Source organism: Hippocampus zosterae, chromosome 15 (genome assembly GCF_025434085.1).
Source record: "Hippocampus zosterae strain Florida chromosome 15, ASM2543408v3, whole genome shotgun sequence".
NCBI lineage: Eukaryota > Metazoa > Chordata > Actinopteri > Syngnathiformes > Syngnathidae > Hippocampus > Hippocampus zosterae.
Window position 1 is genome coordinate 12,317,408 of NC_067465.1, and position 26,870 is coordinate 12,344,277.

Here is a 26,870-nt window from a genome sequence, read left to right on the forward strand (position 1 = left end):
CCCCCCCCAAAAAAGATTACCGGGTAATGTTAGTGAAGTGTCAAAAGTCTGTCTTAAAAAAACATACACTGCACTTTGTGTATGTGGCATATGACCACCTCATAAACACAAATACCCCGCCGCCCTCCTCCGCCGCCATGTTGACAACTTAACCCAGCGATGAGGTAATGTATGTTATCCTCAACAGAAGCTAACACTGTTAGCTAAGGCACTTTTTTTTGTTGCAAGAATCAATGCAGCACTGCTTACCTATTGGCTTTGACATAACAGCAGGGTATCAAAAACATGGCATGGTGGGTGTTTCCGGATGATATCGCTTCTGCATAATTGTGTTTCAGACAGTGGTTGAAAGTGGCTTTGGATCTTCAACCAGCCCAGCTTCTAAGTCATGAACAGAGAAACTTATTGTGGGGGCGGTTATTAAACAAAATGTCCTCACTTTCACAGAATAGTACAAAAGAGCACAGCGGACACATTTTTGGTAATTTTGGTAATTTCACGAGCATTCCAGGGACACAACTATTTTTACTGTATGTCCCGTTTAATGCTTCTGATGTGTGTTTTTTTTTTAACAAGTCGTACGTTCCTCGTTATGCGCCCTCCAGTCTCAGCTGCAGCTCAGTCTGCGTGTGGCTCATCCTGGACCTCATGCTCTCATCCTGGAGTATGCCAGCCAGGTGGACAGCATCCAGAACGTCAACTTCCTCGTCGGTGTCCAGCATGGGGAGCAGATGCGAGTCCGAGCCAACATTTACAGCTGCGATTACAGGTGAGTCCCTCAAACGGCATTAGAGGCCAGTAAGGCCTCACACGGTCTGCTGTTTGCGTTTTCATTTAAAACTGGTTAAATAATATGTATAAGTCACGGCTATGTTTAAAACTATTTCGTATTAATGTATTTATTTTAAATAATCACATTTTTAAAAGAGGTAAACTGTTCTCAATTTTCTTGCAACTTTCAAGCTTAAATAAAATGACAAATGTAAAATATTTTTTCATAATATTTGTTAGTATATTATTTATTACTTATTGATTTATGCTTGATTGTAAATGAGAAAGTGAAACAAATGTTGAAATACATACAGTTACATATTGACTTTGGTGGGTGAATTTTATTAAGTAAATATTAAATCAATGATAATTAAATTGATTATAAATAATCCAATGCCGAGGGAAAATAGAATGAAGTCTTGTTATCAAAAGGAACGAGTTTACATATTTGGAATCCACATTTTCAATTTTTTTTTTAACCCAGTCAATTAATGTCACGGTTGTCCTGTTAATTTAAAAATCAAATGTGGTCCTTGAGCGCAAAAAATGATCTTGTTTCATTGTGGCCAAGACAGAAAAAAAAACAACAACATGACTGTTTGTTTGTTTGTTTGTTTGTTTGTTTGTTTGTTTGTTTTACCGCTTGTGCAGCTTTTTGTGTCGGAGCGTGGTGGTGGACAGCAGGAATCAGGTGGCCGTGATGCAGCTCGCCCACAGGACGGAACTTCTCCTGCAGACGTCCACCGCCTCCTTCCTGCTGGTGGGACACATTTTTGCGTGACGAGTTTTTCGCTTTCTGAATATCCTGAGTCGACAATGCATTTGTGCGCAGCACAAAGTATACGCGCTTCCTGCAAAGGAGTTCTCCATGGAGTATGTGGACGCCAAAGTGCTTTGCGTCTCCGCTCATGGTCGCTTCACTGAAGACAGGTAATGCAACCGAAAACGTGTTTTAATTGCAGATGTTGTCTTAAATTGACAACATGAGACGAGAATTAAGATTTAATGTTGGTGGACTCCGTTTTTTCTGCTGTTGCTGTTATTTCAACTTTATTCCATGTAAACTCCGGTGTCTTATTTTTCTTGTGATATCACAACTTTGTCTTATAATTTGTCCCCCCGAAACCATAATACTATGACTTTGTAATTTTAAGTTTTTCATTTTTAAAAATTGCTTTTATTCTTTTTATTTCTTGTAATATTACAACTTCAGGAATTAAACCTGTCTGGTTTTTGATAAATATTTAGCCCCTCTATATTCTGTATTTTCGTGTTTGTTATTATGGTTGTACTTGTAGAGCCAAATATTTTTTGGGCAGCTCCAACAGCTGCATATCCAAATGGTTACGTACTTGGAACGACTTGAAAAAGGCCATTTTGGGCACATGATTACTGCTTTTGGCCATTGTTTTTGCAAGAATCTTGCAACAGTACGCGGCGGCTACTTGATTAGGGACATAGAGACCAGCATTCCCGCCCTTTACTGAGCCAAGGCAGCCGTTTTACATGAGAAAAATCTCAATCAAAACATTTACGTCACTCTATTTAGCGAGACGCTGACTAATTTTTCTTTTCTTTTTTTTCTTTTTTATGGTCGTAGTCAGCACTGTGTTCTGAGCCACTTGGACAAGCCTTCGCCGGGCTGGGTTTTGCACGCGGCCCGCGACGGGAAGCTGAACGCTGCCCACCAACAAGAAGGCAATACAGACCGGCGGCAGAGACGACAGTCCGACGTATCCCCTCACGGTGACAAGGTCCTACTCAAATACCCTCAGGTATCAAGAGAATGCCACCTTGTTCCTTTGTCTCACATCTGTCATGTTTAAAAGCATTTTCTTGACATCCCTTAAGACGGAGATAAGTTTCACCCCCAAGGTGCCCCTCCCTGGCAGATACGTGCTTATTGTGCATTATCGCCAGCCGGAGCACGTTTCCTTTCCTGTGGAAGTCCGAGTGGATGCCGGCTACATGTGGAAGGGTACGTTTAGCTGCCACTGAAATGTTTGTTTGGGAAAATAACATTGATTTCCAACAATAGCCTTTTCTCGTCATTTCCTGAAATGTAGGCTGTGGTTTTGTTGCAGGTTCCATAAATGCCTCGTTCTGCCCATCGGTGTCAGGCTGCAGAGACGTGATGGTCTTCGACGGCCTCACCGTCCTCAACTTTAGCCAGCAATCTTGGCAGCTGCCAAGCATCTCTGTGATTGTTCCTTCTCGCAAGACTCTCCTTCTGGTCAGTGGTTTATTCATCCACTTTTTTTTCAAGCGCTTGTTATCATTATTTATAATAATTTCTTTTTGAAGTTTCTTGCTTCCTGTATTTCTCTCTTTTTATGGAATGTTCTTTTTTCCTTTCACTCCGCTGTACAGGATCGTATACTGCTGGTGCCTGAGAGTCGTTACACCCCAGACGTCTTGAGCGAGAAGCCTCTGGATCAGTCAGCACTTTTTATCCAACAGTGCCGAGGAGAAAGCGTCTTTATTGAGTAGGTGTTCATTTCAAATCGACTTGACATGGCCCTTGGAAGGGTGTGAAACTTTCTTTGCTATCCTGAATTCTTCTCGCATAGAGCTCACTGCACACTTTTTTTTAAAAATGTTTTTAATTTTTTGGTTAGGACATTCGGTTACTTCTCAAAAGTGAAGTGCGCCATAACAACAAGCCTATACTGTCAGCAACGGGTGTCCAACCCTGATCCTCATGTGAATCAGGTGTATTGGAGGATGGCGACATCCGAAACATGCTAGATCGGGATTCTCAAAGAGCGGGTTTGGGCACCCATGCTGTAGGCACGTCAGAAAAGCAGATTTTTATCCAACCCGAACTTGTACATATGTACACATCTTGATCTAAATCTTGTTTTGTTGCCCAGATCTTAAGGTTTTTTTTCACATAATAGTCCCATGAAAAGTTGAGGACATTTTGTGCAATGATCATATTAAGAGACAGGGACGGCTCGGCGGGTGACTGTTTAGCGCGTCTGCCTCATAGTGCAGCGGTGGCAAGTTCGATTCCAGTTCGAGCCTTCCTGTGTGGAGTTTGCATGTTCTCCCGGGCCTGCGTGGGTTTTCTCCGGGTACTCCGATTTCCTCCCACATTCCAAAAACATGCATGGCAGGTTTAAGGAACACTGTCACATTGTCCTTAGGTGTGAGTGTGAGCGCGGATGTTTGTTCGTCTGCGTGTGCCCTGCGATTGGTTGGCAACCGGTTCAGGGTGTCCCCCCGCCTACTGGGATTGGCTCCAGCATGCCCCGTGACCCTTGTGAGGATAAGTGGATCAGAAAATGGATGGATGGAAAAAAAAGAACGATGACGTTAGGCTTAGTTTAAGATGAGCTCATGACCCACAGGCAGACACAATGAACTCTGGTACTGGTTTATTGTCAAGAAGAGGGACAGATCAAGGAGGCAGGAACCAAAGGCAGTCAGAAAAAAACAAACCAAGATGTACAGGAACGTTGAGCGTAACAGCTAGGCAGCAGCGAGTACGTCAGGGAAGATGGCTGCCAAACTGGCAAGGGGTGGCTGTTCAGACAGGCCTTTATGCTGTAGGGGTAATTGTGGCTAAAAAAGTGAAGACTGGCAGGTGCGTAGGTGAGACCGGTGCAATGATTGAGGAGACGGCCAGCCCACACTGTATGAAGGGAAAGGTAACCGAAAACAACAGAGGGCGGGGCCACACAGTCGAACACTTAGGACAGAAAATGTATTCCAACAGATGAAAATTGTGTTTCGAATATAAATCCATCCATGTTTTGCACCGCAAGTCCTCATTATGGTTACACGTGAGCTGAAGCCGTTCTAGCATGATCTAAATGACGATCCCATTTGTCATTAATGTACACTTAACATAAACTGCTTCACAGGTCATATAAAAGTCTTGCTTTCATTTTTCCACAGCCCCAGAACATCTTCTGAATTCTGCAGAGACTCCGCCCGCTCTCTGGTGGCGTTTTACAACGACGGAGCTCTGCCTTGCAATTGTGACCAGTCTGGGTCTATTGGATCTGCGTGTGACCCAAATGGAGGACAATGTCCCTGCAGGCCTCACGTCATCGGTCAGCGGTGTACAAAGTGTGCCACGGGCTACTATGGCTTCCCTTACTGCAGACGTGAGTGAAACTCAAACTGGGCATACTCGACATCCACTGGCTTTTATTGAGATCAAACTCAAAGAGTTATTCAAGTGTAAGTGGCGTACTTGTCTTCCTCCGCAGCGTGCGAGTGCGGCCGCCGCCTGTGCGACGAGGTAACGGGCCGTTGCTTGTGCCCACCTCAGACTGTCAGACCGGTCTGCGACGTGTGTCAGAACCAGACATTCAGTTATCATCCACTGCTGGGCTGCGAGGGCTGCAATTGCTCCAGGGATGGCCTGCGAGTCAACGCCGGACATGGCTGCCACCGCGTCACCGGGCAGTGCAGGTGAACGCAAACTGATGCTGCACTGGGTGACACACTATTATTATATTCCATGTGGCAATTATTATTGGATAGTTTGTATTTTGTCTTTTTTAATTACATGGTTCATATCTGGTGTCATAAAAAAAAAACAACTAACATTTAGCTGGTAATATGATATTGTTGTCTGAGCCCAGATGTGAGAAATGTTGAAACCTCTTTGCCCGAGGTTCAAAATTTCAAGGCAACAAATGTCAGTAAAATTACACGTTTTAACAGAATACTTCAAGTTTTGCTGATGTGCAAACTGGCTTCCCAACATTTCACCACAAAGAAAAAGAGTTTTCAGAACTTGTATTGTCCCCCAACTTAATTATTCAAGTAAAACCAATTCAGCAAATTGTTTCGGAGCAAACAACTTGTTTGCTTTGTTGTGCTGACTAACATTGTTGCCATGGATGGCAATAATTTATGTTTAAGTCATTCCACCTTAAATTATTGCAAATTTAATATAAATGTAAATTCATTTCAAATTAAGTTATTTCATTTAAATAATTTAATTAAAAAATTTAAATTTAGAATAAAAGTTGCAAATTTCCCCAGTGTGGGACAAATAAAGGTTATCCTATCTTCTTACTGTTTTAGCCCCTAAAATAATATCAGTTGTGTTTTTTCACTTGTGTTTGTGTGTGCGTGTGTGTGTTTGTGTGTGTGCGCGCGCGTGCGCACAATGGAATGCAGTTGCAAACCCAGGATTGTTGGGCGCCAGTGTGATCGATGCGCTGCAGGTTATTACCACTTTCCCGACTGCGTCCCTTGTGACTGCGAGCAGGGCGGAGTCACGCCCGACGTGTGTCACCCCGACACGGGGAGGTGTCTTTGCAAGGTACGCCAACTGCGCCAAATGTTTCCACTTCCTCGTCTTTGCTTTTGTGTGCCTGTCTCATGACTTTACCGCGTCTCATGCACAAAAACACTTTGTTTCTTACGGCAGGAGTGTCAAACTCATTTTTGCCAGGCCACATTGTAGTTACGGTTTCCCTTGGAGGGCCATTATGACTGTGAATTTTGTGAATTCATATAAATGTTCACACCTCCACATATTGCTGTACATACACAGCGAGCAACAAATAGATGCATAACTAGTTTTGACATCGGAAGTCAAGAATAATGGATTGTTTAAACATTGTGATTATGACATGATATATGAAAATTTGAAATTTTGGTCCAGACTTTGGCAAGCATCATGGAAGTTGACATGCTTGAATTGCTTACACGGACCACATAAAAAGATGTGGCGGGCCAGACCTGGCCCCTGGGCCTTCACTTTGACACATGTGTCTTACGGAGTTACCATTGAATATCCAGTGAAATAAATAATGAGTAATACTAATGTGTTCATTCCTCCGATTAAACTCTTGGATGACATATACTGTTTTTAATAATAATACATCACATTTGTAAGCGCCTTTCACAACACTCAAGGACACTGTACAGCCAAGACCAATAGTAAAACCCAGATAAAATAATAAATAAAGAAAGAAAGATTTAAGGCGGGTAGGCAAGTCTGAATAGGTGGCTTTTGAGCTGGGTTTTGAATAAGGAAAGAGAGTCAATATTACGAATGTTGGGAGGAAGTGAGTTCCAGAGTTTGGGGGAAGAGCGACTGAAGGCACTGCACCCCATTGTACTGAGACGGGCAGAGGGTAGAAAAAGGTGGAGGGAGGATGAGGACCTGAGTGAGCGAGAGGGAATGGAGATTTGAAGAAGATCTGACAGATAGGGGGTAATGGGTAATAACGCAAGGTTATGGATGGCTTTGAATGTATAGAGAAGTATTTTGAAGTTGATTCTAAGTTTGACAGGAAGCCAGTGGAGCTGTTGGGGGATGTGGGTGATATGATGGAAGGAGGGGGGTTCTCGTGATGATCCGGGCTGCTGAATTCTGAACAAGTTGAAGTTTATGGAGGAATTTTTGATGGACACCGAAGAGGAGTGAGTTGCAGTAGTCAATACGGGAAGTGACGAGACTGTGAACAAGGATAGCGGTGGTGTGCGGAGTGAGTGAGGGACGGAGGCGGTTTATATTGCGAAGGTGAAAATGAGCGGACCGGGTATTGTTATTTTTGTACTTCTGATGATTAAAATATGAGCGAACGTATTGATGGGTGCTGAAATCTGTCCTTGTTTTGTCTTGATTACACGGTGATACCAGTACAGGCATTGGAAATGATCCTGGTGTTGTTGTTGTTGGGTTTTTTAAACCATATTTGATTTGTTGCTGAACAGTGATTCTCAACCTTTATTGAGCCTAAGTACATACCGTATTGGCCCGGATATAAGACGGCCCTGATTATAAGACAACCCCCTCTTTTTCAAGACTCAAGTTTAAAAAAAGACTTTTTGAATAAATTTTTATACGGAAAATAATTACAGTCCATCTGAAACAAATGATTCTAACAATATATTTGAGAGAAAAAGCATGTTATTTTGCCTCATTCAAATCTTAATATCTGAACATTTAAATATGTGAACTAAAGTGCAATCACATTCGTCAATGAATGGCTTCTAGTTTTTGAAGTGTAAATGACATCATGACTTCTCCTCAGCTGCCGGTTAAGCTGGTCGATCTTGAACCCACTTTTCTCCAAATTGTCACTGACATTCTTTGGTTTACTCTCTCTGTGAACCACCATATGTCTTTAGAAAAACGTAGCCGGCATCAGGTGTGACACATGTCGGGACGGCTCCTTCTACTTTGACCCGTCCAACACCAACGGATGCACGGGCTGCTTCTGCTTCGGAGCCACCGACAAGTGTCAAAGCTCCCAAAAACGCCGGGGCAAGGTCGGTGGCCATGTCTTGACGCCGCATTCCACGTGTTGAGAACACAGGCTAGCTCACGCCTCTGTGTTTTCTGCCGTTAGTTTGTGGACATGCTGGGGTGGAAGTTGGAAAGCTTCGATCACCGAGAGGTTGCGTCCGTGTTGAACGTGGCCAGTAACACGGTGGTGGCGGATGTCCAGGAGCTTCCTCTTTCCATTCAAGCTTTACACTGGGTGGCGCCGGCCTCATACCAGGGAGATCGGGTGAGTCTGAATCTGTTCTGTTCTCGCCATTTTAAACCAAGATCACTGCAGCAAGCACAAGTGATTTATTTTCAAAGTTCATTTTATTCCAACAGTTTTACATGAGCACACCCTAAAAAAATGTTTTTTTAATTATTTTATTTCATTTAATTTTTGTTGTTGATTTTTTTTTTCATTCGTTCATTTCATTCTAGAAGAGGGTGACTCACATCTATAGTAACAAATTCCAGCTTTTAACAACATCTGGAATTGCTCTCAATTAAAGTTTTTTGGCCAGTGTGGAAGGTTTAATGCTTGATTTATTTCTTAATTTCTCAAGACAGCATAACACAATTATTATTATTTTTTTTAAACAATCCGAAAATAAAACTGTGACTAAAGAAGCATAATTCAAATACATTGAAAAAAGGAAGAATTATTCAATTAAATTACTCTATGCTGGACTTTCAATGAACGAGTGAGCAGTTATTCCCATATACATAATTAATGTAGTACTGTATATGTAATTGTTTTTATTATTGTTGTTGGGTTATTTTTTGTCCTCTTAGGTATCATCTTATGGTGGTTTCCTCACCTACCAGGCCAAATCCTTTGGTATTCCCAGTGAAGGAATGATTCTGATAGATAGGACCCCCGATGTCCTACTGACTGTATGTGAAGTTTCATTCAACGTTGTTGTTTTAATGACAGAGTAAACAAACATTTCCATGCTTCCACTCTAGGGTAAAGACATGACGCTGGTTCATTTTGCCCAACAAGTCCAGTTGCCAGATCGACTTTATCAAGGCAGAGTCCAGTTTGTGGAGGTAAACAAAACAGCCGAATATTTAGTTTTTAAACCAAATGTGGATCCTGTTTCGTGGTTCAACGTTGTCCCGATACTTTTGTCCGCCTGCTTTTTTTGTTTTTATTTTCCACCCACCCATGTTCTGTTTTCCGCAGGGAAACTGGCGCCACGCTGGTACCAACAGACCCGTGTCCCGAGAAGCACTGATGACTGTCCTTGCGGGCCTGACGCGTCTGAGGATCCGAGCTTTGTACTTTACGCAAAGCCAGAGACTTAGTCTGGGCCAGGTGGGCTTGGAGGAAGCCACCGATATGGGCACCGGGGGTCCTGGGAACACTGTGGAGGTCTGCGCCTGCCCTTCTCAATTCGCCGGAGACTCCTGCCAGGTGAGGGAAATCTATTGACACAGCAAGAGGCAAGTCGTCTTTATTTCGTGAGGATGCGAAGAGAAAATAGAATTGCAGCGGATTCATGTCAAGCCATTTTATGTATTTACATCATTGGAGGTGGAAAATGCTCAAATTTGCCCTGATTGCTGGTTCGTATTTGTGTCCCTCAAGACTGCAGAATTTTGTGTATCTTCATCTGTTGACGTAAGTGGTGGCCGAGAAAATGCCTCATGTTCAGAGATCGGCAAAGTTAGATAATGGCTGAACTTCTTTGGGGTTTTTTTTCCCTTGGACTTTTTCGCATGATCATTTTTATCTCTCGCAGTTCCACTCCAATGCGTTTTAATGCATGATCGCTGTCCTCGCTTCCAAACGCCTTGCATTTCGCACCACCGAGAAAGAACGGGGAGGATCACCTTCTCAGGTGTTGAGTGAAATAGCGTTGTGTCATCTTGGAGGAGCGCGACTTCCTCCTCGTTCTGCTAAGGTTGTCCCGACACGCCCGAACTAAACATTGCACCCTTTTGCCCACGGGGGCCAAAGTCATCAGCTGAGGAGACTTGGGCGGAATGTGCGGCTGGAAAATAACCGCGCGGGCCAAAGGTATGTGGCCTCAGGCTAGGACGGGATGAAGTGCACAATCACGCAGACATAATATTAGCCATGATAAAGCCCGGATCACTGCCATGGCTACAAATCATAGGGACAGTACCGGCATTCCTTTGTTAAGGGAAGAAGAGTGTTTGGTGCGCAGAGTCCTTATTTTTACTATTTACATTTTTTTTTACATACATTCCATCTTGTCTGTGGGGCTCAGCGTTTGTTTCCTGGTCCTGTTTGTTAAGAGCAGCGCAGTAGATAGTGGTTAGCACGACTGCTGTACAATGGAAAGGTCCAGGGTTTGAATCCAGGCTCCGCCCTTCCTTTGTCTCTGTGACCTGCCAAAGTCGAATGCGGCATGCCCAGTTCCAACTCACCCGCTAGCCTAACGAAGAGAAGCAGTACAGCAAATGGGTGAATGGATGGAAATTGTACATGAAGAAACGTTTTAATTTGGTCAATTGAGAGGAAGTTGAGTCTACAGGTGGGGAAAACCTCCCCTGACCTCAGTGTTACTCATCAACGTGATCGTGTATGCACTCAATCCTCGACAATTCAAGTGTGTGTATATGTGCGCGTGTCCAGCAGCCACTCCCCAAAGTACGTGTGTGTTTTTGTTTTTTTTTTGTTTGCACACTGTGATTCAGGTATGACTCGACTGTCTGAGGGTGTCTGACATGACTGTAATACACACACACAACACACACACACAGAGTATCGTACACACACAACTGATTTGTCGCATTGAAATAAGATTAGCAGTGCTGTAGAAGAGAGCATTAATCAGGACGCGGTAAATGCCATTTTTACACGGTCAATTACGTTTTACTCTTAAAAGACTATATTTGGTCCAACTCTGAACAGAGTAAAATTTAAGAGTAAGTAATTCAGATTCAGATTCAACTGAAAACAATTTGGAGTGATATTTACTTGAGAAAAAAAGGGGGGTGGGGTTCCACTCAGAAATGTTAAGTTAATTTTACAAGGAGAGTGTTTGGGTAAATTTTTCTCAAATTAAAATTGTAAATTGTACTTTGTATTATCCATTGATCCGTTTTCAACACAGCTGATCCTGGACAGGTTCGCGGGGGGGTACTGGAGCTTATCCCAGCTGAGTACGGGCGGAAGGCGGACTATACTCCCTTGCTCCCTTGACACTCTGGAGGAGGTGGGCAACAGAAGGATGCTAACTAAGCTAAAAGCTATGATGGACAGTCCCTCCCACCCCCTCCAGCCCACCCTGACAGCACTTGGTAGCTCCTTCAGCCACAGACTGTTACACCCGCGCTGCAAGAAGGAGAGATAACGACGCTCGTTCCTACCGACTGCTGTCAGGCTGCTGAATAAAAATAATAACAATAATAATAATAATAATAATACTATATAAATAAAATGTGAAAAACAATTGTAAATAGCACTGCGATTTATCAATTTTGTATTTATATTGCACTTAATTGAATGGTGTTTGTTTGTATTTTCTTCTTTCTTCTTTCCACCCCATATTCTTGCTGCTGTAGGCTGTAAATTTCCCCAGTGTGGGACAAATCTTATCTTATCTTATCTTATACCTTGAATTAGTCACCAGTCAATCGCAGGGCACTATAGAGACGAACAACCATTCACACCCACGTCCACACCATCACTGAGCGGGAATTGATTCCACGCTGCCCGCACGCAATTCAGACAAGTGTGCCACCAGCAATTTACTAACTCACAGTCGGAGCAGCATGGTTGCGTGACCGTGTCCCAACTTGAAGGCTGGGGGATCATTCTTCGACCCTGGGGTGACTTTTTTTGCTGAATAAACTAATAGTATGCACACACAATTTACTCAAACTCTCATTGCAAAATTTACAACAACAAAAAGCAAGTGAATATCACTCCAAATTTTTTTTCTGTGTAAAATCATTGATATATTATTTTAAACTCAAATGTTGCTGTAGTTAGACTGCGACCAAATAAAATGTGCTCGGCGAAATTTACCGTGTATCATGCAGTGTGAAGAACATGAAGGACTACTACAGGGGTCATTGACCTTTTTGAAACTCAATTGGTTTATACCTGTTGTGTATGTGTGTGTGTTTGTGTATAGGCGTAAAAGGAATGAGTGCACACGTTAGCAACTGCATGTGTGAGCTTGTGCATCTCTGTACAGTCAGTACACTTACTCAGTTGGAGATGGGGCGTGTCCTCATTGTCAGTGTGTGTCAGCGTGTGTGTTTAAGAGGCCAAAGGAGGGGAAAGTGGAGCGTTCTTTCACACGGACTAAACATCAGGAATGTCAGATAGCTCGATGGCCCTATACCGGCACGCCGGAGGGGTTCTGCTCAGGACTGTCCTGTGGGGATCTCTGATCGCGCTATGCTGGGCCGGCAACAGGCCCAGTCGGGGAGGGGTGTCTCGACCCCGGCACGGCGCAAATGACGGCAGATGGAGATTAAGACACCAGGCGGACCAGTGGCTGGAGTATCCAAGGCTAAACGAACAGGGGCTCGATGGGTCACAAGTGGTCCGCTTTCCTTCTGTCAATGACGACTCAGCCAGGAATCAGGTTGAGGTAAATGCTGGCTCTTACGGTGTGTTTCTTTATCGGGGAAAAGCGCAAAGGCTGCGCTCATGTTGGTTAATGTTTCCTCAAGTTCAAGATCAGCGCACTGGCAGGCGTCGCCCAACAAGAGGTTTTATAATTTTCTGATGGAAATGGGCCATAATAAAAAAATAGATTGCCTGAGTTCAAAGTCTCAAGTTGGCTTCACTGTAATAACACATTCTTTTTGTCTTTTTTTTGTAGAAATGCGCCCCTGGATTCTTTCGAGATGGCAGCGGGCCATACCTAGGCCGCTGTGTGCGCTGTAATTGTAACGGTCTGGCAGACGAGTGCGAAGACTGGACCGGCAGGTGTCTGGTGAGCCACTCTCACAGGATACAAATGCTCCTTTGAGTTTCATATTCCAAACACAAGCGATTTCAGACGTTCACATGCGGTACGATTTATATTAATGGATGCAGCGTAAGCAATTAACAAATAGTACCAGAGCGCTCAAAATTCCTCAAGCCCAGTTGTTTATTACATATTTTGCCCTAATTAAACTCTATTGTTTCTATAAAGTAGGTTGAACGAACGCAAACTGTAAATTCTCACACACACATTCCTCGATAGTGTACTATTCACCAGAATAGGCACAGGTTGAAGGTTTGTGTTGAACTAAAAAGATTTCACTCAAAGTGAATTTATATGTTTTTAAATGATAATGATTTCAGTCCTGATATTTTTGTATGATGATGCGGCGTAAGAGTTTTCCAATAACTGCCGTGGCTCACCTGGATAATGCAAAAAAAAAAAAAAGCTCCTTTGCCACCTTCATCGACTTGAGTTTGACGCAAATTGTTTTTTCATTTCTGCATAATTCCACACATATATTATAATAGTAGTAGTATATTAAGTAGAAACAATAAAACCTCAAAAATGAATATGTTTTAAAATCATGTTGCCACTTATCTCGTGCCTCTCTCATTTATTTATTATGGTTTTCAATTCACCACAAATATTTCCTATGGCGTCTCCTTGTCATCATTTTTCCCGAGTGGAGGATGAGCCTGTGCACATTAAAACTTCCCAACCAACACCATTATGTTATCATCATGCAAGACCGGGCCTGCATTGCCGCATGTGCGCCGCCCTTACAGCACAGCGCAGGTCAAATCAACATCATTCTCTTCAAAGCCTTGGCGAAGGGAGGGTTGGGGGGGGGGGTCGTTGTTCCTCTTAACCCCCCTTGGCATGTGTGTGTTCGCTCGTCGGGAAGAAAAGACTTGATGGTCCATTTAGGTTGGCCTTGCCAAATCTAATGTTGTCCTCTTTGTTTGTCTCAGAATTGCCAGTACAACACAGCCGGAAACAGATGTGAATACTGCCGAGAAGGTTACTATGGTAACGCGGCTCAGCGGATGTGCCAGGTGTGCCCATGTCCTCTAAGCACTGCATCAAACAAGTGAGTGAAGCAAAATGGACAAAAACGAAACTGCAATCTGAACCGGATCTTCTGTCGTGACATAACACACGTGTTACATTTCTAGCTTTGCAGTTGCTTGCAGAGAGATCTACGGAGACTTCCAGTGCATTTGTAGAACAGGATACATTGGAGACAAATGCGAAAAGTAAGTATCGCAAGGGAGGAAGGTTCAAGACCACAGGTGTCAAACTCAAGGCCTGGGGGCCAGATCTGGCCAGCCACGTCATTTTATGTGGCCCGCGAAAGCAAATAATGTACGTCAACTTGTTAAAATCTGTACCGAAATGTCAAATTGTCATGTGTAATAAATAACGTTGAGATTTCGCAATCATTTTGTTAACCTGTTTACACTCACTTGAACAATAATTGAACAAACTGTTTTCATGGATTTGACCGATTTCAAACCTAGTAATCTATTAAATTTGTTGTGTACGAGTAATAATTTTGTGGTTTCACTGTCATAACGGCCCTCCGAGGGAATACGTAATTCCAAATTGGCCCGCGACTAAAATAAGTTTGACACCCCTGTATCTAGACCCAGCACCAATCGGTGAAAATCTGCAAAACTGTGGAAATTTCAAACACGTCTTTTCAAGCATTTATTTTTCCGCTGTGGTCAATTTCTACTCTTATACTGATTCCACTTTCTTCATTTATACTTCCTACAGGTGCGCTCCTGGTTTCTATGGTGACCCGATGTTTCCAGGGGGAAGCTGTCGCCCTTGTAATTGTAACGGAATTGGCAACACCTGTGATCCCAGGACCGGAGGTTACCTCGTCCATCTAATAATAGAACACAGCTATACATTTTTCACTGATGGGAAACTTTATTAGACCCGAAGCATCAATAATAAGGATTTTAAGGGAAAGAGTACTATAAATGTTTATTGATCCAGATATTTTTTAATCTCTACAGTTTGCAAGAGCACGCTGGAGCCTGGAGACACAAACACAGATGACCAATGCGCGGGTAAATAAACATTCAAGAGTCTTTGGGTTTCCGTCATGCTTATTTTAAAAGTTCTTTTTAATTTCCAGAGTGTGACAACTGTGCCCAGACTTTACTCCAAGACTTGGAGAAGTTGGCGTTCAAGTTGGTATATATCAAAGTTCAGCTGGACAACGCCTCCGCCAGCGCCTCCTCCCAGGATAGGCTCAGGAAGCTGGAGCAAGCCCTATCGGACACCAAGGTAATGGGGAGGAAAAAAAGTCCTGGTTTTTCCAGTGGAGATATTTTACTTTTAAGCTGCGGGATTCTGCTTGACAAGTCGAGACGCATTTGATCCATCCCGATGCCTCATGTGTGGCCGCAAGTGCAATGTACACACCTGTCTTCATTTGATGTACATATGCAGCGCATACCTACATGATGGGATGGGTGTGCTATGCAAACATTCCAGACGGGATCACTGATAAGCAATCGCAGTTCATTTTGTCCCACACTGTGCCTTAACTTGGTTTTGAGGCTCCGAAAATTGGCAACGCGTTTTCTTGACAGTGTTTCTTGACAGGAGAGTGTTTGCCACAGAAAATATTCGGTTAATGGCAGCACGGTGGTCGACTGGTTCACACGTCGCCCTCACAATGCAGAGGTGCAGGGTTCAATTCCAGCTCCGGCCTTACTGTTTGCAGTTTGCATGTTTTCCGGTGCCTGCGTGGGTTTTCTCCGGGTACTCCGCTTTCCTCCCACACTCCAAAATAAAATGCATGGCAGGTTAATGGAACACTGCAAATTGTCCCTGGGTGGGATTGTGAGTGCAAATGGTTGTTTGTCTATGTGTGCCCTGAGATTGGCTGGCAATCAGTTCAGGGTGTACCCTGAATACTGCCCGTAGACAGGTGGGATAGGCCCCAGCACCCCCCGCGACCCTCGTGAGGCTAAAGTGTTTCCGATAATGGATGGATGGATGAATGTTACTAGTTATTTGGAGGGGAGGAGAGAGTAGAAGTGGCAGTAAAACAGGCCAAAAATCCAAATGTCAAAGGGTGAGGCAGGGCAAGAGTTGCATATTTGGTGTAGTTTAACCAATTTAACCAATTATTATTTTTTAAATAGTCACATTACTTTATTGCTCTTTTTTCCCATTCATTATGTTATTTTGATACAGGATTTTATGTTTTTGTGTAATAAATATGCCTTTCTATTTTTGTGTTTGTTTTTTCAGATGCTGGTGAACAAATTCAGCATCTCTGTCAATGGCCAAGGTTCCAGGCTCAAGCAGCTGGAAGACGACATGTTGAGTCTTTCTGAGGACATTACTTCTCTTCAAGACAAGGTCATAAACAAATCTTTTGATTAAATCCATTCGTTTACTGCAATGTGTGAGGGGGGAAAAACGTGTGAATCACATTCACATTCAGGCTGACAAGACAGCTGTGGATGCGGACAAAGCAGTTCTCGGAGTTGAAAAAACCCACAACAGGGCTCAGGATTTGGACCTACAGATTCGAAACATGCTCCTGAAAATTCAAGGTACAGCTTGTGAGACATTCCTTTAACGTGAACAATCTGTCAATCATTTCTTTTCTTTCTTCTTCCAGTTCTGCTTAACCAACTGAAGGACGCGGGCTCCAGCGGGGGAACGCCGCTTGGTGAAAACGCGGCCAAGATGCTGGAGGAGGCCCAGCGCATGGTGAAGGAGATGGAGAACAGGAACTTCACGCCACAGAAGACCGCTGCTGACAAGGAAAGGGACGAGGCCATGAAACGTAGGACGCCACGTCACATGCACACCTTGAACACAAACACCTCATCCAAGGCTTCCTTGCACATTTGTATCAACCAATGAGTGAATAGCTCTCACCTTGGAGATTTAGCGAAAAAGCTCAAAGAAAACACATTAGAAAGAGACCCTACAAAAGCATAAGAAATTATATCTGATCTGATGAGATATCTAAGTGCGATAGGTTAGCACATTTGACATGTAAGCAACTTTTCACAAAAGGGGCTCACAAAGTGCTTTGATTAATTAATTTCTTAATAGTTAAATGGTCTAAACTGCTAGGTTGTTTTCTACTGTCCTTTCAGTCCTGGACTACATCAAGAGCGACCTAACTAAGCAGTTGGGCCAGAACGAGGACTCTGCTGCCAAGTTGAAAGGGCAACTGAACACCTATGACGGCAAACTGAAGGAGCTGGACAAGTCCTTGAAGGATGCCACAGACCTGGTGAAGAAAGCTCACGCCCAGAATGGCCTCAACGCTCAGGCTGTACCGGAGCTGCTGGTAACCAAATGCAGTTGACGTGCAGACGGCTCTCACAGGGGTATCTAATGTTTTGACCTTTTAACATTTTCTTCCATTTTTTTCCCTTCCAACAGAATCGCATTAACAACTTAAAGACGGAGCGGAAGACCGTCAAGGACCAGATGACCCTGGCGGCAAATGAGCTGAAGAGAATCGAAGATTTAGCCAAAGGGCTTTCCAACAACAAAACGGTACGTGGAAACTCGATGAAGTGGACGGCATACACATCGCTGACCTTTAAATTCTGAGAGTCGCCCATAAGAAGGCGATGAAAAAAACTGTCATGTGTGTTCTAATTGCTCTTGTAGCGTGTCGTTGTTGAGACGTGCAACACAGCCGTTACGAAATCTCTATCGACCATTGCGAGCCTCCTCCCCCAAACCAGAGTACCCCTAGTAGTAGTACCAGGACTGACCTATGAGAGGCAGCATAATGCCACAGGGCAAATAAGACCTGATTGGAATAATCACGCTCAACTCACCCCGCCCCACAGGATAGTCTTTTCAAACAGCATCCTAATTGAAAGGGATGAAAAAAAAGCTACACTTTGCTGATGTTGGATTTTTGCCCGAACGGAGATTGTGCAATCTCTGCATGCATGAATATGAAACTCATTGAACTCTTGAGTACACCCTGAGGACTAAAGACACATGAAGAATTTGGTAATATTATTGCTCGCTTATGATAAATGACGCGATGTAAGTGAGATAGCGGTCGGGTCCCAACATGCAGACCCTGCGGATAAGGATCACTGCGTCTCATCATTGTTGCAGAGGTGAGATCACTGGAATGCTGCAAATATAATTCGCACGAATTGCCTTTGCTCTCGGCAGGCGTACGAAAAGTTGGCCGCTCAGCTGGATGGCGGCAAGAACGACTTGACCAGGATGGTCAACGAGCTCTCTCGAGCTACAAACAAGGAGGGCGTGGTGCAGGATGCGGAGGACCACGCTCAGAATCTTAAGAAGCTGTCGAAGGAACTGGAGGAGTAGGTTCATGACAACGTGCAATGAGTACCACGCAGTATTCTATGTTGTGTGCACTTGCTCAGGCACAACATATTATTTATTTTCAATCTATTTTAAAGCACACATTTACTATGCATACTTTATAATCATCCATTTAAATTAATTTTTTTAATGTGAACTGCATCACTGCAGAATCGTGGTTCGTCATCCACAGATCAGAAAAATCCGTTTTTGTTGGGGGGGGTCCCCCCGCAATTAAAAAAATGGGGTCATGACCCGTGGTTGAGTGGTTAGCGCATCGGCTTGAAAGTACAGAGGTGCAGGGTTTGATTCTGGCCTTCTTGTGTGGAGTTTCCATGTTCTCCCTGTGCCTGTATGGGTTTTCTCCGGGTACTCCGGTTTCCTCCCACATTCCGAAAACATGCATGGCAGGTTGATTGAACACTCTAAATTGTCCCAAGGTGTGAGCGTGAGTGAGGATGATTGTTCATCTCTATGTGCCCTGCGATTGGCTGGCAACCAGTTCTACTGCCCGAAGACGGCTAGGATCGGCTCCAGCACACCCTTTTGAGGATAAAGCGGATCAAAAAAGGGATGGATGTCTAGGGCGACAGCCCTAATTTTTCACAGATATTTGTTATTTGTGATTCATCGCTGTTTTTTTTGGAATTGGGGGATGGGGGAGTAAAGAAAACAAAACAAATTTCAATGATTCTGCAATGGCCGTCCATAAAAATGCAGATTTTTGCTATTCATGGGCTGGAGGTTCATTCTATGTTAGATATGGTGTTTAACCATTTTTTTTTATTAGGTAATGATTTTTTAACTATATTTATTTGTGTGCAATTTATTTGATTTACTACAAAAATAAATCATTTTTCATAATGTATTAATGTAAGAGAAAACCTGCACTAAAATGTAACATGTTCCATGCATCCCACTGCAAACAATGTTTTTAATTCCCTTGCATTATCCAACTCGATCACAAACCAACAAGGGGCAATGAGAGCCGAGCCTCCTTGGCAGAGATAATCATGCTATATTCAAATCTTACTGTTACAGGGGTGTAGTGGAAGTTCGTGGTTATAGTTGACTACGAGGCACTAGAGCTCTTCTCTTTGCAGTGCTGTGAAAGCTGCGAGCGAACGCCCTGAAGTACGTAACGCCAATGATGCCATCGATGCCTATAAGAACATCACGGATGCCGTTAAAGCTGCTGAGGCCGCCGCTAACCAAGCAAAAGATGCCGCAGACAAAGCCTTGAACGTAAGTTGTGGAATAATCTGTTTAATTTGTTTTTTCCAATTTTCAAATGGTGACCAAAAATCACTTTTTTTTAAATTTCAATTTTCACAATTAAATGTATGTCCTCCAGTTCCCTCCCACATTCCAAAGACATGAATGCCAGGCTGATTGAGCGCTCAAAAATTGTCCGTAGGTGTGAGTGTGGGTACGAATGGCTGTTCGTTTCTGTGTGCCCTGCGATTGGCTGGCAACCGGTTCAGGGTGTCCCCCCCACCTACTGCCCAAAGACAGCTGGGATGGGCTCCAGCACCCCCCGCGACCCTAGTGAGGATCAAGCGGTTCGGAAAATGAATGAAATTAAATTTATGGGTCAGATCAAAAACACAAAATGGAAAGACAAGACACAGGACGAAGTGAAGTTTGGTCAAGAGGGTTTGGAAAGATTCGTTAGCTTGATAGCCACAGTTCTAAAACTTAAACTCAACCCTGTGACCAATCTATTAGTTTGATATTTTTAATCTAAGCCTAAAATTAAATTATGAGTAGTAGTATTTTTTTTCTATTAAAAAAAATGTTGATTAAAATAAAATAAGTCTGTGACTTTTTTCAAGTGTGAATTGAATATGCGAAAAATGAACGATACACAAATTCATCACAATCTAATATTAAATACATTGCATGCAATATGTTGTGTAGAATGTAAAAAAACAAAAGCTGGCTGAGAGGGCAAAAGACCTGAATGAAAGCGGTGCAGAACTCGTGCAGAATGCAGAAGAAGCAGAGAGTATCCTGGCGGGTAAGCATCCGTTCTTTTCACTTTCCCTCAATAACACAAGCACACACCCACTTCTTCTTCTTCTGTCTATTTGCCCAGATGCTGCCAACGAAATTCCTGACATCAAGAGGCGCCTGACGAATGCAGAGAGGAAAAAGAATGACCTTGAGACTGACCTCCAGGACGCGCAAAGGCAGCTGAACGACATTAAAAGAGGTAGCGTGCGACTTCTGTTGCAAGCAGCCGTTCTGACGTCGGAGTCAGCAGGAACCCTCACCGTTTCGCTCGCTTTCCTCCCCGTCAGATGACATTGTCAACATGATCGACGACGCCAAGAGGAAGGCCGCTTCCGCTAATGTCTCGGCCAGTGACACCATGGACAAGTTGGACGCCATCAGGAAGGAAATGGAAAAGATCAACGTCACCCCCGGGAATTCCAACCTCGGCGGCTTATTGGACGATGTGGACCAAACAGGTGATAAGATGAATGAAGACGATAGTCCTTGTCATATTTGTAGAAAACCGCATTTTTTCTATCCTCCCTGTTTGTAGTGAAAAACTTGTTGAAAACCATCCCGACTTTGAGCAACAAGATCTCGGAAATGGACACCTTAACCTCGAAGTTTATGCCTCTGAAAAACATCACGGACAACGTCAAGAAACTCAAAGACCTCATCAACCAAGCGCGCGATGCAGCCAACAGGGTGACGTTACTCTCTTTGTAAAAGATGCACAGTGGTGGGCCTGTGTGGTGGCCACGCTTATTATTGTTGATCAGACCATCCACAGTCATGATTTCATGAAATTAAATGCACACATATGTCAGTCTTGTCCAACGCCTTCATACATAATACAGCAGCAACAAACCAATGTAAAATGCGGCCTTTAAAAATATGAAGAATTAAGATGTTTTCTTTTTTTTTTTTGCATTATTAGTAAGCGGCGGACCCAGGAGTAAGCAAAGCGGTTATAGGCAGTCGGTGACAACTGATCACTCTGATTGGCAGTTAGCTAGTAAATGCAAATCAGTGAATGAGACAAGAATAGACTATGACATGGTACTCAAAAGCCAAGCGACAACAAATAACATAACATTATCGAGAGTAAATATTTTATAAATTTATTCATGAAACCCTGACTGTGGATCGTATGATAAACGATGGCTTCTCTGGCCCGGAAGAGGTTATGAGCGTGCATTGATCACCCCGTGGCCATAGCCAGTGAACTGTTGCGTCACCCTGGCCACCCCAGACAAAAATAGCTCTGGCTATGCCCTTATTTATGCACTACTGCAAGTCCTCTCCTAACAGTTCATATGTTCCTCCAGATTTCCATCCCGATGAAGTTCACAGGCAACGGTCACGTGCAGTTGCATCCACCCAAGAACCTGGAGGAACTTAAGGCCTACACCGACTTGTCTCTGTCGCTGCAGAGGCCCGAGGGCAGGGGCGATGGAAGACGCAGGCGCAGGCAGGCCGCAGACAAAGGAGACATGTTTGTGTTGTACCTCGGCAACAAGGATGTGTGTATCGGGGGGGTTGGGGGAGGGGGCGAGGGATCCCGGTTTGGATAAATTGAAATCATTAACAAACGGCCTACTCTAGCCCTCCAAGAACTACATCGGCATGGTCCTGAGGAACAACGTCCTATACGGCGCCTACAAGTTGAACGGATTGGAGCATGTGATGAAAACGGACTCCATCACCACATCTCCTTCCGAGCCAGCCAAGTTTGATAAGGTCGACCTGCACAGGTAAAGTGACCAAGTCGTGTGCCCTGCAGCAGTGCAGACTCATTCATTTGCACGACCGCTTGTTGCTAGATGGAATTTACTTTGTAGCAAGAAAATGTTTTCTTAACAGTATTATATATATATATATATATATACAGTCATACCTCGGTTTTCGACCATAATCCATTCCAGAAGGCTGTTCGAAAACCGATTTGTTCAAAAACCGAAACCACACTCTTTAAAATATATATATATATATATATCTTCATTGAACACGTCTGCTCATAATGGAACGCTACACGAGGAAGCGTCACTTCCTCGTGTAAGGAAGGCGAGAGGAGTCAAGTGGCGCATTTAAGTGCGCTCAATTTGGTCGAGAACCGATTTTCGGTTGTAATCCGAGGCATAAATAAACTGATTGGTCGAAAACTGATTTGGTCAAGAACAGAGACCTTCGAAAACTGAGGTTTGACTCTCTCTCTCTCTCTTTCTCTGTATGATGTAGAGTGCAAAGGTCTCAGCAACATAAAAATAACCCTGAACAAGAAACCAACATTCAGTATAAGAACGCATTGTGTATGTTTTCTCGCAAAAAATCACATATATATATATGAATATTATTGCAGTCCTGTGTTTGTCCTCCATATCATTTCAAATCCACAAAATGTATTTGTCCTGCTCACGTTGTAATATATTACAGCCTACAGGAAGATCCAGTGGTGGTGCTCTTAAATCTGCAGTTGCAGTTCTTTTTTCTGTATTTTTTTTCATATTTTAGATTTTTACAGATTCTTCCACGCCACCCACCTCCAATTTCCCCCTGTGTTTCATGGAAAATGTATATTGAATCCTTTACATTGTTTTTTTTGTTGTTGGTTGTTTTGCTTTGTTTTTTTTGTTTTTAAGACCCCTTTTTTCTGGTCATGGGTTGCCACTTGTCCACCCCTGCTGTAATTTATGCTGCCCCACACAGCAGAGAAGGGACTGGAAGAGTTGGTGTGACACACGTCAGAGCACTTTTCGTGAGGCAAAATTAAATGAGAATTTATTAATTTATTTACCTTGGGGGGGGGGGGGGGGTTAAAATGTGGCTTACTCCAATCACACTGATTGGTCCTTACTCCAATCACCCTGGCAACCTCTGCTCCCGCACAATGCTGGGAATGGACATGGAGAAGAGGCAGGAATCACAACGCATGTCCACTTTCTTTGCAGAATTGAAAATGTATTTACACCAATGTTTTTGTTTTTTTAAATGACATACTCCAGTCATGTTTAGAATGTTGATTCAACGGCAACTTGTGCTGCACAACACTGCAGAGAAAGGACATGGAGAGGTGGCCGAAATTGGGGGAAAAAAAAACATTTGTTTACACCAACGGCAATCAAAAATGTCTCGTACTCAAATCATGCTTAGTTGTTTACTTGTTGTCATTTAGAATTTATCAAGATGCAGAGTTGATCCTCACCAAAGACTACACATCAGACACTCCCGGGATTCCGAGTGTAGGCAACGTCCGAGGAGACGAAACCAAAAACCTTCTGGACTTCACCCCAGAAGATTTGGTTTTCTACGTGGGAGGCTACCCGTCCAACTTCACGGTGAGCTCCCGGCAGCAAGGCACACAAGGAGGCCGCAGTCCCAACATGGCATCAACTCGAGCGCTTTTCGTTTTCTCTTTCCATCTGTGGCTCCTCCGCAGCCGCCGGCGCCTCTCAACTATCCCATGTACAAAGGCTGCATCGAGATGGCCTATTTGAACGACAGGGTTATCAGCTTATATAATTTCCTGCACAAAGACAACATCAACGTCGAGACTCCATGCAAGAGGTTGGTCCCCGTTTGTGTACAACTTCCTCCCATCTTACAATTTGATAAATTAGCTATTTTTTTCCACACGTTTTGGACACTTTTAACCAATTGAAAGTGATGAAAATGGCTTGCGCTCTTTCCCAATGTGATGTTAATACACGCCATTTTGGGGGTCTCCTCAAAAGGGATCATTTTGGAGGCACAAGAATATCGCCTGATGCCAGTGATATTCAAAGTTCAATTTTAAGATTTGGTTTTATTTTTGCAATACTGGAAAAATATTGAGGGGAAAAAATGGTTCTGCCACCGCCATTGTAACACTTTTATTAACTCTAAACACGTTTTTTGTGTTTTTTTTTTAGCATTTAGCATTGTGTAAAAAGGATTTAACCACTGGCCGGAGTAGCACGTACACACAATAAAAAATTTAGTCTTCACATAATGTAATTTTAAAGAAGCCTTTTAATTATCTCAATTGTACACAAGATTATTTTATGTTTTACATTTCCAATACTTTCCAATGAACATACACATATTGGCGATGCCCCCCCCCAACTACATTATTACATTAACTAATTAACATTATTTTTCTTTTTATTTGATAGAATTCCATGATATATAAAATGCAGAATAATACATTTGTATGATTATTATTATCACTCGTAGTATATACGTTAATTTTATTGTCAATACAACAACCAGGGTTGATTAATCCAAAGTTTAAAAAAAAATTAAAAATGCGGATTGCTTTCTTGTGCACAGGTATGTTTCTTCAGTGGGCTTTTACTGCCAGGGCACCGGGTATGGCCGTGTGAATATCGACAAGAGAGCAGCAGTCATGCTCATCGGCATGTCCATCCTGGCACATTCAGAAAATGGGCTGCTCTTGTACATTGGAAGCGAGGTAAGGTGCCACACTGTTTTTTTCTCTTCTTCTATCGACATGACCAAAAGGATTTTGATACAGCCTTACAATATGAGCTTAAAAACTTCAGAATATTATGAGTATTATTTTTATGATTTGCGAACCATGTGATTAGAATTTTCATGGGGGTGATAGAAAATGACCTCCAATGTAGGAATGACCCCCCAACCTTCTCCTCTCTTCCCCGCCAAAGGACAATTACTTCACCGTGACAATGGAGAAGGGGGTTGTCCACCTGCGGAGCAATTTGCTCTCAGAGCCAGCCACAAATAACGTGAAAACATTCCCGGTAAGGCAAAGCTTCATTACTTGCCGACATTGTCATGATAATCGTTAGTGACGTACTTTATTTTTTTTATGTCTTATTTTCCAGAAACTCGACTGGGTGGACATACTCATCATTATAACCAACAAGGGAAAGTTTACAGTCCGCATAGCCAATAAAGAGGTGGCCACGGCCCAAGCCCAGTTCACCACCGTTGATTTTAAAGATTATTATATTGGCGGTGCACCCCTAGAAATGCGGGAAAAGTACATACATCCAATTCCTGCTTTTCGCAACATGGAAGTGAACTTGGCACCAAGCTAACTCGGCTCTCTGCTAACAGGCATAACATCACCATGCAAGCCTTCAAAGGCTGCTTGAACAACGTGAAGCTCAACCATAACTTCCAACCCATCGACGAGAAAGTGGGCATCAGCAAAGGTTGTCCCAAAGATTCCCTGGTAAGTCACTTTGGATTTAAACCTCAAGGACCACATTTTAATACAGTTGTTATAAATATAACACGGCATGTGAAATATGTAAAATGAGGTCCACAAATAGACAAAATAAATAAATACATGTAAAGTTTGTAAAAATTATTTGAATCATTCACCTTGATTTTGGTGCTAATTTTTGATTATTAGGTTGATTGTTTATGGAGGAATTATCTTATGTGAACCAATTCTTGAAAGTGTGAGATCAATCACAAATAATACATTTCAAATATTGCTGCCTGTTTTGAATAGAACAAACGGCACCATCTGGTGGATTAATATAAAAATACAAAATTGAAAGTCAGTACAGGGGATTTTTGCTTTACCGAGTTAAGATCCTAACCACTTAATGCAGTGAAGTTTATGACAAAGCGACAGTAACGCACAAGTCATGTCACAATTGCATATTTTGATGAATCTATGCCATCAATATACAGCAAACCATTTAAAAAACGGCAAGACAGGCGGTACGCGATTGTGTCTGCGTAAAGGCATATCATTTCTCTAACAAGGTACAAAAACAAAGCGGCATGCTTCGACTGAGAAAAATCAGTGTGTGTATATAATCGAAATGCCCAAAAGGCTTGACATAAATAAGCCTACGTGGAATAAAATGAAAAATCGTATGCTTGGTATTTGTCCTCTACTGAATTCTGTGTACTGATCATTGGGCGGGCTCGTTCTCGTGCAGACTTCTCGCAAAGCGGAGTTCAACCCGGGAAGCTCCCTGTCGATGGATCTTTCGGACTTCAGCCTGGCCAACGACGTCGTGGTCTCGCTGGGCTTCATGAGCACCGACAACGACGGCATCCTCCTGCAGTCGAAAAAAGCCGTCAGTCGCTGAAATCAGAATCAAGACGTCACATTGCCTTCAAATCGGTCATTCAGAATTTGTTCTTTCCTTCCTTCCTTTTCGTTCATCCAGGCAAACGACATCCATCTGGCTTTAGAAAACGGCAATGTGATTGTGTCTTTTAACAACAAGCAGTGGATTTCCAACAAGAAATACAACGATGGCCACTGGCATTATGTGACCGTGTACAAAAAAGCTGGCAGGTATGAAATATGAAGTTAATCCATAGCAGTTTGGAAGTTTATTGTAAAAATAGAAGCGGCCCGTGGTCCAGTGCGTCGACCTCACGGCGCAGAGGTCATGGGTTCGATTCCGGCTCCGGCTCCCCTGTGTGGAGTTTGCATGTTCTCCCCGGGCCTGCATGGGTTTTCTCCGGGTACTCCGGTTTCCTCCCACATTCCAAAAACATGCATGGCAACACTCTAAATTGTCCCTAGGTGTGAGTGTGAGCATGGATGTTTGTTCGTCTCTGTGTACCTTGCGATTGGCTGGCAACCGGTTCAG

The 26,870-nt window shown here is 43.2% G+C and overlaps 1 protein-coding gene across 5 annotated transcripts in view; it reads left to right on the forward strand.

Annotated features, from left to right (window-relative positions):
- si:ch211-241e1.3 (laminin subunit alpha-3) overlaps positions 1-26,870 on the forward strand; it is a 68,253-nt gene that overhangs the window by 33,897 nt on the left and 7,486 nt on the right. For all 5 annotated transcript variants that reach the window (XM_052087800.1, XM_052087801.1, XM_052087802.1 and 2 more), the window contains exons 25-66: positions 606-769; positions 1,423-1,531; positions 1,604-1,701; positions 2,372-2,546; positions 2,623-2,749; positions 2,856-3,004; positions 3,142-3,257; positions 4,675-4,886; positions 4,992-5,196; positions 5,914-6,058; positions 7,879-8,019; positions 8,100-8,261; positions 8,810-8,911; positions 8,984-9,067; positions 9,204-9,434; positions 12,829-12,942; positions 13,911-14,029; positions 14,115-14,195; positions 14,719-14,819; positions 14,967-15,020; positions 15,089-15,240; positions 16,216-16,326; positions 16,412-16,523; positions 16,592-16,759; positions 17,079-17,275; positions 17,371-17,487; positions 18,130-18,284; positions 19,389-19,530; positions 20,206-20,305; positions 20,384-20,500; positions 20,589-20,759; positions 20,837-20,988; positions 21,612-21,806; positions 21,889-22,037; positions 23,456-23,618; positions 23,720-23,847; positions 24,592-24,733; positions 24,948-25,043; positions 25,128-25,285; positions 25,363-25,480; positions 26,205-26,345; positions 26,439-26,569. In XM_052087800.1, the coding sequence (XP_051943760.1) occupies positions 606-769; positions 1,423-1,531; positions 1,604-1,701; positions 2,372-2,546; positions 2,623-2,749; positions 2,856-3,004; positions 3,142-3,257; positions 4,675-4,886; positions 4,992-5,196; positions 5,914-6,058; positions 7,879-8,019; positions 8,100-8,261; positions 8,810-8,911; positions 8,984-9,067; positions 9,204-9,434; positions 12,829-12,942; positions 13,911-14,029; positions 14,115-14,195; positions 14,719-14,819; positions 14,967-15,020; positions 15,089-15,240; positions 16,216-16,326; positions 16,412-16,523; positions 16,592-16,759; positions 17,079-17,275; positions 17,371-17,487; positions 18,130-18,284; positions 19,389-19,530; positions 20,206-20,305; positions 20,384-20,500; positions 20,589-20,759; positions 20,837-20,988; positions 21,612-21,806; positions 21,889-22,037; positions 23,456-23,618; positions 23,720-23,847; positions 24,592-24,733; positions 24,948-25,043; positions 25,128-25,285; positions 25,363-25,480; positions 26,205-26,345; positions 26,439-26,569 (5,804 nt within the window). The remainder of the gene's footprint in view (positions 1-605; positions 770-1,422; positions 1,532-1,603; positions 1,702-2,371; positions 2,547-2,622; positions 2,750-2,855; positions 3,005-3,141; positions 3,258-4,674; positions 4,887-4,991; positions 5,197-5,913; positions 6,059-7,878; positions 8,020-8,099; positions 8,262-8,809; positions 8,912-8,983; positions 9,068-9,203; positions 9,435-12,828; positions 12,943-13,910; positions 14,030-14,114; positions 14,196-14,718; positions 14,820-14,966; positions 15,021-15,088; positions 15,241-16,215; positions 16,327-16,411; positions 16,524-16,591; positions 16,760-17,078; positions 17,276-17,370; positions 17,488-18,129; positions 18,285-19,388; positions 19,531-20,205; positions 20,306-20,383; positions 20,501-20,588; positions 20,760-20,836; positions 20,989-21,611; positions 21,807-21,888; positions 22,038-23,455; positions 23,619-23,719; positions 23,848-24,591; positions 24,734-24,947; positions 25,044-25,127; positions 25,286-25,362; positions 25,481-26,204; positions 26,346-26,438; positions 26,570-26,870) is intronic.